Raw genomic sequence first — 10,194 nt, 5'->3', positions numbered from 1 at the left:
AAAAAAAAAACAGAAATCGCCAACTTTTCTCTGCTTTTACATCCCTTAACTCCTCGAAATCGCGAACGTTTGTGCAGTGCACGCAGGCAGTTCTCGATCGCAGCTTCCAAAGAGCTACAAACGAACCTCCCAGTTTTGGGTCAGAATCTCTCCTTTCCGTGGTTGGCTGGGATCTGAGCATGCGCAGAAGCTCCGCGAGGCCGGGCGGGCTCGGGCTGGCGCCTCCCCCACGCCCCGACAACAGGAAGTGGGTGAGCGTCACGGCGCGTGCGCAAAGCTGGCCGGGGCGCCGGGCTGGTGGGTTACGCCTGGAGAGCGCATGGGCAAACTGTACGTCCGTTTGTCCGGAGTGGAGGGGTGAGTGGGCGCCATCTTCTTCTAGGTTCACTGAGGGCCCTTCTGGGAAGGCTGCTGCGACGAGGAGTGTTCCCCCCGCCCTCTCCCCCTCAGCCCCCCGCCTGTGTGTCCGACCCGGCGGCAGTGGCGTGTGCTTACTGCCCAGTGCGAAGCCGTTACCGCGGGGGCGTCGGGGGCGGGGAGGGGTCGGCCTCGGAGACGGAAGAGCCGCGAAAGGCGGGGCCGGCCGCCGCGCCAGCATCTAGCACCGCTCGGCCGTTAGGGCACCCGCTTTCCTCGCTCAGCACCGACTCCCGCCAGCCTCCATGTGCTGTTGTGTGTGCGCTTCCCAGGTTTCTTAAAAGTGAAGAGATCGACGGATTTCATAGGTATTTCCTCCCCCCTCTTTGCTATGTCATCGTAGTCAGTGTTGGCAGGCAAGAAGGCCCCAGCTCGTCAGGCTTAGGAGAAGGGGCCAAAGTGTTAGATTTGGGGAGCAGTTCACCCCGTGGCGAGTCACGGTGGCATGTTTGTCCTTGGGACTCGGTAACGGAAAGGCACGGAGGTTGGGCGGTCCAAGTTAATTTGAAAGCTGATTTTGTCCGAAGGTCCTGGCGACAGCATCGGATCGGACCGAGCAACTTTGGCCTGGCGTGGAAAGAAGGAAGCTCTGACCCCCGGGAGTCTGGACAAAGGCTGTGGGCAATAGCAGCTCTGCCTGCGGCTGCTCCCCATTTGAGGATTTGATGGATGTTTTGGGAAAACCTGTGCCATGTGGATTCGTCGTCATTTACAGTGCCTACGGGGGACCCTGGCTCTGTGTCTAAATGCCTTTGGTTTTCATTTTAACCATCTACATGATAAAAGGATAAAGGGCAGGTCATCATAAAGAATAATTGTGGACCAGGGGTAGATTATTTTCTGCAGGGGAAACTCGTGCATTTAGAGTTTGAATGTGCTTTATCATAACTTTGGGCTTTAAGAAGTTGTCGCATTTTTCTCTCCTTGACCATGTTTGGAAAATGACTTGTTATTCACTAGTTAAAATCAAATGGATCTGAAATAATGCCTATTTAAATTTAGTCCTCCTCCAGGTTCCCCGCTCAGGCTTGATTAGAATATACACATTTCTTGTTGTTTAGTGATAATGGTATTAAGGGGGATGAATTGTTGGCTAAAAATAGCAGCAAAATAAGTTTATTAATTTCACTAACTTGCCCTTAAATGAGCTTTTAAGGACCCATTTCCTTCTTTTCATAGGTTAGAAGTTCTAACCTATCGCTGTCTTTAAATCAGCAGTTACAAAAAGTACTTGTGTTGCATTCAGAAGTAGTAACATTTTAAGTGCTTTAGAGTATTTTGTGTCTTGTTTTTTGTGTGTGATGTTCTAAGAATAGAATTTCTGCAGAATTTACCTAAGGAAATTACACGGCAACCACAGGAAAAGTGCTTATTTTGAGAACTGGTCTCTTATAGGTAGTTGGTGGTCTCGTATGTTGTTATAGAGAGATAAATAGTACATTACCCTGGTATCTCAAGGCAAAAAAGTTTAAGCATTTGTTATATTTAACTGTGACAAATTGAAACAGTTTTTATATAGTCTGCTTAAACTGAATTTATAAAATTTGCCCTCATTTTAACTCCTTAGTTACAATAATTGTTTTTAAGTTAGGGAGGATATATTATTAGAGATCTTTTGAATTTGACATATAATTATTTATTGAAACACCCCTAACTTTTCTTGTAGATTTATTTTTGTTCCCAGGATAAACCTTTAAAAAAATAAAATAATAGAAATTTGGCAAGGACAAATGATGTGTACTTACACTGCTTTCTAAAATGTTTTAAAAGTAAAGGAGCTAAGGCAGTTTGCATCAGGAGTCTCAGAACTTGAATGGGGACAACTATTCCAGAAGCCACTTACAGTTTTTGTAAAATTGCTGGTGTGGATTGGTATATTGAATAAATTAGGCTGTACTTGATTTTTTGATACTGCAGATTTTTCTTTTAAATACACATTTTTTTAGAGCAGTTTTTTAAAGGTTCACAGCAATATTGAGTAGAAGGCACAGAGATTTTCCATATACCTACCATGAAAATAGTTTAATAGTAAATCACTATATATATATATATTTAATATATTTAATATATTTAATATATTTTATTGATTTTTTTACAGAGAGGAAGGGAGAGGGATAGAGAGAAACATTGATGAGAGAGAAGCATCGATCAGCTGCCTCCTGCATGCCCCCTACTGGGGATGTGCCTGCAACCAAGGTACATGCCCTTGACCGGAATTGAACCCGGGACCCTTCAGTCCCCAGGCCGACGCTCTATCTACTGAGCCAAACTGGCTAGGGCAAATCACAATATTTTTAATACAATTTGACATTGATAATTAAGATGTAGACTGTGCCAAGTAATTTCTTGATAACTTTTTTAGTTTAGCTAATAGTTTTAAGTTTAACCCATGGACACTTTTCAAAAGAAAATAAACTTTGTAGACCTTAAAGAATATGACTTAAGATCCTACTTTGTGGAAGAGTAGTACTTAACTGTAAGTACCAAATTAAAACATTTATTTGCCTATTAAGAACAAATTTATAATTATTAGTAGGTCATAAAAGCTTATTTGGAAAGACTACTTTGGGTATCTCAGAGTATTAGATGTGAATTTCCTTAAACACTAAGTTGGGATTTTTCAGTAGTTAATATTGATAGTTCCCAAACATTCCAAATTAATGTATTTTTATTATATTTTTACTTTCCTACATTGTCATTTGTGTTTCTGCATTAGAACTCAGGACATAGCTTAAGAAGATTCTATATCTGAACATTTTTCTGTTTGTCTTGAGATGAATTTTAATAGTAATTATTTTAGGAGTTTAAGTAGTAGTAGTTGAGTTTAAGATAGGGAGTGGTAGTAGTTGAGGTTTTTGATTTTAGGGATATTTTACTATTTGCCTTAATTATATTTGGTTCCATGTTTGGAAGTGTGAGCTGTCTATGTAGAACTTAACACTGTTTCCAAATGATAGCCATTGTTTGGATTTTGCTTTAAAAAGTAGTGTTTGAATTTGAAATGTTAGTGTTTCATTAATTTACTTTGTCATTTTGAATGGTTGCTTTTTAAATTTGATTTGGTCTTATGTTTTGAAAGAGAGGAGAATTGCAAGAGAGTCAGACATAAGTTAGGTGTTGGGTCTTTTCATGGTTGGAAGAGATTGAAAGTTTTTGGGAATTTTCTGGTGTTTTTAAATTGTCATTTTACTTGTGGAGCAGTTTTTGTTTTTTTAAGTGAATGTAAAATTTATATACAGTGAAATGCACAGACCTTAAAGATAGAATTCATTTAGTCAATAAATTTATACACCCATGTAACCTAACACTCCAATTAAAATATATAACATTTCCATCATGCCTTTCCTTGTACCATCTCAAGTTTAGTTTATAAAAGGTTTTTGTTTTTAAATAATTTGCAGATGTCTATTCTGAATTTGTACCTCCTTTTTGCTAACGGATGATTCATTTCCTCTTGGAATAAAAAAGGTCATCTTGTAATGTCCATAGTTGTGGTTCCTTATATTGCTTCACAGTTTAAGTAGGTCATTCTGAAGTGACTATCCTAATCTGGCGTTGTTTAAGATCAATTACAGGGTCCTGGGATTAATTATATTTCATTTTCTTTCCACAGTTAAGTTGCTTTTACAGAATTAGCAGGTCTCCAAGAAATAATAAAAAGGTAAGCTATTCAGAGCTTAAGGCTTTTTACAGAGGCTTGACAAAAAAATGTAAAAGTAAAATAATACATCTTAGGTATCCATGCCTTCTGTACTTTATGTCTGGCCAGTGATGCACTAGTGGTAAGCAAGCAACTTAGCAGAAATTATATACTGACTGTAGATGGCTTTGTAAATATGTAAAATTCCTCAAACCACAAAGTTCTCTCTCATGTGTCAGAAGATATGCTTCTTAGTGAGTTTGAAAATAGTTTGGTCTTGGTGTGAAGCAGCACTTGGCAGACTTACAAGAAGATTTGATATTTTTGTTGTTCATACTATATAGGATAGGTGATATGAAAATGTACCTTCGAAGTAGTTGGTTTATTTACATGTTTAGATAGGAGGTAGTTTATTCCTTTTTTAAAAATTGGATGCAATCAATATTTTTGTGAACTTGTATTTTGTTTTCATTTATATATGCTGAAGAAGGTAGGAAGCAAGTAATTATTAAGCTTAGTGTGGGATAAGGTACTTCAAAAATAAGACTTGCTATTATGTGTACCTTTTTGTCTGCAGGTCATTATTGCTGTGATTTGAGCTCAGCATGGCTGTAGTCATCCGTTTACTGGGGCTTCCTTTTATTGCTGGGCCTGTGGATGTTCGTCGTTTTTTCACGGGATTGACTATTCCTGATGGAGGAGTGCATATAATTGGAGGGGAAAGAGGGGAGGCTTTTATTATTTTTGCAACAGATGAAGATGCAAGACGTGCCGTAAGTCGTTCAGGAGGGTTTATCAAGAATTCATCTGTAGAGCTCCTTCTTAGCAGTAAGGCAGAAATGCAGAAGATTCTAGAAATGAAAAGAACTGATCACATAGGAAGAGAGCGACCAGGATCTGGGGCATCAAGGGTTGGCTGCTTATCTAATTTTGTTGAGGGTATTAAAGAAGAAGCAAGTAATTCTGGATATGGCTCTCCAATTAATCAAGATGCTGGGCTTCATACTAATGGTACAGAACATGGTGATATAAGGCTAAGAAAGACACGGCCATTGAAGGCAGAGAATCCTTACTTGTTTCTACGAGGTTTGCCTTACTTAGTAAATGAAGATGATATACGTGTCTTTTTTTCTGGTTTGTGGGTGGATGGAGTAATTTTCTTAAAACATCATGATGGCCGAAATAATGGTGATGCCATAGTAAAATTTGCTTCATGTATTGATGCTTCAGGAGGTCTTAAATGTCATAGAAGTTTTATGGGTTCCAGATTTATAGAAGTAATGCAAAGCTCAGAAGAACAGTGGATTGAGTTTGGTGGTAGTACAGTTAAGGAGGGTGACATTCCTGTGAGAACTGAAGAACATTCTCCAACAAGAGGAATCAATGATAGACATTTTCGAAAACGAACTCATTCAAAATCTCCCAGAAGAACACGTTCTCGTTCCCCTCTCGGGTTTTATGTTCACTTAAAAAATCTGTCCCTAAGTATTAACAAAAGAGATTTAAGGAATTTCTTTGAAGATATTGATCTGACTAATGAACAGATTAGGTTTTTATATAAAGATGAAAGAAGAACAAGATATGCCTTTGTGATGTTCAAGACTCTGAAAGACTATAACTGTGCTCTGGGTTTACATAAGACTATTTTACAAAATCGTCCAGTTATTGTTGATCCAATTTCTAGAAAACAAATGCTGAAGTTCATTGAATGTTATGAAAAGAAAAGACCAGCATCAATAGAGAAAGAGAGGCTTGGACATGTTTCACAAAAACACTCTCAAGAAGACTACTCTGGCCAGAAACTGTGCATATATATAAGAAATTTTCCATTTGATGTTACAAAAGCTGAAGTGCAAAAGTTCTTTGCAGACTTCTCTCTTGCTGAAGATGACATTTACTTGCTTCATGATGACAAAGGAGTTGGTCTGGGAGAAGCATTGGTGAAATTCAAATCAGAAGAACAGGCCATGAAAGCTGAACGTCTAAATCGTCGAAGATTCTTGGGGACAGAGGTATTGTTAAGACTTATATCTGAGGCACAAATGCAGGAGTTTGGTGTAAATTTTTCCAGCAGGAGAAGGCAAGACCATTCCCAGTCATGTGATAGAGATGACCCTGCCCATTCATTTGACTCAGATGATCCACCAAGATCCACAAGGGGCCTTTCTGTAAACTTGAGGCATCAGCAGGAAGATGTGAGGCAACTGGACCATTTCAAGCATGCCCAGGGGGATTTCCAGCGGCCTGAGCGGTGCCCTCCAGACTTTAGGCATTCCCCGGAGGACCTCAGGCACCGGCGAGAGGGACATTTCCGGAGGCCTCCTGAGGAGGACTTAAGGCGACGGGAGGATTTCAGGTACCATCGGGAAGAGGGCTTAAGTCACCCCAGGGAGGAGGACTGGAGGCGGCCACCAGAGGACGATTTCAGGCAGCCTCCTAGGAAGGACTTTAGACGATCCCCTGAGGAGGACTGGAGGCGACCTCCCCATGGAGAGTTCAGACGGCCACTGGAGAAGGATTGGAGGGGCCCACCTGACGAGGATTGGAGACGACCCCCCGAGGCCGACTTTAGGCGGCTTCCCCAGGGGGAATGGAGGCGTCGACCTAAGGAGGACCTCAGGCGGCCCAGGGAGGGAGACTTAAGGCAGCCTTCCGGTCAGGACTTCAGGCGGACTCTCGAGGAGGAGCTCAGGTGTTCTCCTGAGGAGGCCTTGCGGCGGCGGCTGCAGCACTTGCGGAGGCCGCCCCAGGAGCACTTCCGCCGGCCGCAGGAGCCTTTCCGGAGGCCGCCCCAGGAGCCTTTCCGGCACCCCCTGGAGGAAGACTTCCGGCGCCCGCGGGATGAAGACTTCAGGCGTCTTCCGGATGAAGACCTCAGGAACCCTCGGGAGGACGACTTCCGGAGCCCGCAGGAGGAAGGTTTCAGACGCCCTTCTGGTGAGGACTTCAGGCCGCTCCCGGAGGAAGAGCGCAGGGAGGCTCCGGAGGAGGACTCGAGACTTCTGGACGGTTTCAGGCCGCCCGGGGAGGAGTTCAGGAGCCCACCCGATGATTTTAGAAGTCCTCGCCCTTTTGTGAATTTTGGTCGCCCAGAAGGTGGCAAATTTGATTTTGGAAAGCGTAATGTGGGAAGTTTTCCCGAGGGGAGATTTATGCCTGATCCAAAATTAAATTGTAGTTCAGGTAGAATAACACCTATTAAGATAATGAATCTTCCATTTAAAGCTAATGTTAATGAAATTCTAGACTTTTTCCATGGTTATAGAATTATACCCGATTCAGTTAGGATACAGTATACGGAGCAAGGATTACCTACAGGGGAAGCCGTTGTTGCTATGATAAACTATAACGAAGCCATGGCTGCTATTAAAGATTTAAATGATAGGCCAGTTGGCCCGCGCAAAGTTCAGCTACTTTTGCTCTAGAGAGCACTTTAAGTCACAGTTACCTTTTCCCAGTATTAATGCAGTAAAATGCTTTCATGTTTTTCTAAAAAGTGTTTATTTTAATTATCTAATGAAACATTTTAAATTTGACCTGTGACTAGAACAAATGTAAGTAGTAGAATGTAAGTCTAGTTATCTTTTGCTTGCAAATTGTCGTTTTTTTTTCTAATTAAAATTAAATGGTTTTCTTTCGTTTGTTTTTTTTTTGGTTTAGATTGACAGTAGGAAGAGGACTAATTCTCTGAGTGCATTCATTTTTTTGTTGATGTCATGGGTAAACCTCAAGACCTGTATGAAGTAGTGCTGTATTTGAAGAAGATAAATTTTATATTCGCTTTTGTTTGCATTCTGTAGCCTGCATCTTTTACTAAAAAATGTATAAGGAAATGGTCAGTAACTGATTGTTCAGGTTTAGCATTTTTATTGCGACTGCCTGCAGAATTAATGCCCTCTTTCTTGTCTGAGATATTACTGTTAAGCTTCCCACTAATTATCAATACTTCAAAATGAACATACTGTGAACTTGAAATTTACTTATGTAAAAAAGTTAGGAGATTCTTAGTTTATATGTTCACATCTTGAAAAGTTTTATAAAAATAAAACAATTACAACTGGAGAGACCAACTAATTAACTTGTATTTGTATAAAAGGTAAAAAGAATTAAAACTTCTGTGAAGTTTTTCAGCAGCTACATTAATATTTATGTTAGTGCAGAGTGTTATATATAGTTCTATGGTTTCTTCAACATCTCATCAAACAAACTGATAATTTAACTCAAAACACTTAAAAGACAAAAAATAAAGTGTAGATTCAAGGAGACTTGCAGGCTTATGCTGGGAACAACTGATAAATGGATACAGTTTGTGTTTCTAGGAAGAATTTTCTGATGATCCATTTAACTTCTATTTACTCTTAGGTTCTCATTTTTTAAAATTCAAAACTTTGTATCAAAAGTCTTAATAACTAAATATAACGAGACTTGTGAGATTGAATTTTGATTTTGATATTCAACATTTAGTATAGACATTTTTGCAAATACTGGATTTGATTTTTCTATACCCATAATAATAATGGCTAAAAAATACTGGGCACTTACTATGTGCTAGGAAATATAAGTGTTTTACATGCACAATCTCGGTATGATAAGAACCATGAGTATTATTTACCCCTGCTTCACAAATGAGATACTGAAGTTTGGAGAGGTTAAATAACTTACTTTAAATCATAGCCAGTAAATCATGGAGCCAGTTACAACAGACTCACTACTGACTTCAGTTTATATTCTTAACACTTTTGCCTGCTAACTTTGTTAAATGGTACTTTAAATTTTAGTAAGACGATGCCAAAAATATTTTCAAGCGTGAGCCTTATTTTCTTTCATTGTTGTTTTAAAAATAGCGTTAAAAATAAAATTAGTATTCTCAAACATTTTTAATAAAAGACAAAGTAACTTTAAAAGTTTTTATATATTGAGGGTTTCTCTTGTATACTAACATTATATATTGGCTTATTTAAAATTGTTCATTTTACCAAACTAAATTTGATTGTGGGCCTTTATAGTTATATAAAGTTAATTTTTTCAATTCTGTGATCCAGAGATTATTCACATTGAGCAAATAAGTATAAAATTTGAGTTTACATACAGTAGTTAGTTATCACTTAGTAATAGGGTATTGCAGAAGTAGAATATATTTAGTCAATTAGTACTATACGTATTTTGGATTAATCTCCAGTGATTTAAAGTCAAAGGAAGCCAACTTAATTTTATTTTTTTTAAATAATGAATATCCTGCTTGCTGGTAGAATGAATAAACTGGTAAATTTGTTTTTTTTTTTTTAAAAAAAACACATCAATATGACTCATTAAGCTAGTAAGCTTTTAAGTAGCTAGGAAAATGATAAACTAATATCCAAACCAAGCACAATGAACAAAATAGGTATTTTTAAGTGCTAAAGGATTATATAGATGGTTCATTTGGTCAGCATTCTTAAGGAATATATGGAAGACAAAAACACTTCTCAAATACATATCAAAAGCTAAAATGAAGCTTAAAAAATGAAATATCACAATGTGGAACTGCTGAAAGTAGGCTGGGGTGGTGTGATAGTGGTAGATGAGGCTAACAACAGTAAACAAGCTTTAAAAAAAAATTCTTACTGGAGGGTATGTTTATTTTTTGGGGGGGCGGGGGAGAGAGGGAGAGAGAGAGAAACATCAATGTGAGAGATCAGTTGCCTCCCATAAGTGTCCCTACCTGGGATTGAACCCATAACCATTTTGGTGTACAGGATGCTCCAAACAACTGAGTCACCTGGCGAGACATAAATGTAAGCTTTGTATTTCGATTATAAATGTAAAATTAATGAATTGATATGAATAACTTTATTCTGTAATCTATCAGTTTAATATATTTTAAAACTTTTTTTTTAAAGTTTATTATACAAAGCTGGCTTCTGGTTAGGAGCCATTTTTCCCTATCTTTTCCCAGCTCTTCCTCCAGTGATATGTTAATGACTGAAATTAGCCATGGAGTATTACACCATGGAAATAGGCAAATGAGACAAATCAGGGTGCTTTCTATTCTAGAGAGCCAGATTACCAGCAAACCACCAAATTTCAAACACATAAAAGAGAATAATATGCTAAATCCTCATATCCCTATCATCCAGCTTCAGTAATTATCATCTCAT

General features: G+C 38.8%; 1 protein-coding gene across 4 annotated transcripts; it reads left to right on the top strand.

Annotated features, from left to right (window-relative positions):
• The first annotated feature begins 282 nt into the window (after window positions 1–282).
• Window positions 283–8,119, top strand: RBM12B (RNA binding motif protein 12B). 4 transcript variants are annotated; one of them, XM_054708209.1, is made up of 3 exons: window positions 283–330; window positions 4,031–4,078; window positions 4,635–7,708. In XM_054708209.1, the coding sequence occupies exon 3, from the start codon at window positions 4,663–4,665 to the stop codon at window positions 7,480–7,482; it is 2,820 nt and encodes a 939-aa protein (XP_054564184.1). In that variant the 5' UTR covers window positions 283–330; window positions 4,031–4,078; window positions 4,635–4,662; the 3' UTR covers window positions 7,483–7,708. The 4 variants fall into 4 exon arrangements, 3 of the variants coding, with proteins under 3 accessions (XP_054564184.1, XP_028011916.2, XP_028011917.2); XR_008554522.1 differs by lacking the exon at window positions 4,635–7,708 and adding an exon at window positions 7,718–8,119 and having other exon boundaries at window positions 286–725; XM_028156115.2 differs by having other exon boundaries at window positions 286–357.
• The last annotated feature ends 2,075 nt before the right edge of the window (window positions 8,120–10,194 follow it).

Source organism: Eptesicus fuscus, chromosome 19 (genome assembly GCF_027574615.1).
Source record: "Eptesicus fuscus isolate TK198812 chromosome 19, DD_ASM_mEF_20220401, whole genome shotgun sequence".
Taxonomy (NCBI): Eukaryota; Metazoa; Chordata; class Mammalia; order Chiroptera; family Vespertilionidae; genus Eptesicus; species Eptesicus fuscus.
This window is presented reverse-complemented; position numbering and strand designations above follow the sequence as displayed.

Excerpts from the sequence above, each read along its gene's own strand:
- RBM12B (XM_054708209.1), top strand. The coding sequence starts at position 4,663 with ATGGCTGTAGTCATCCGTTTACTGGGGCTTCCTTTTATTGCTGGGCCT.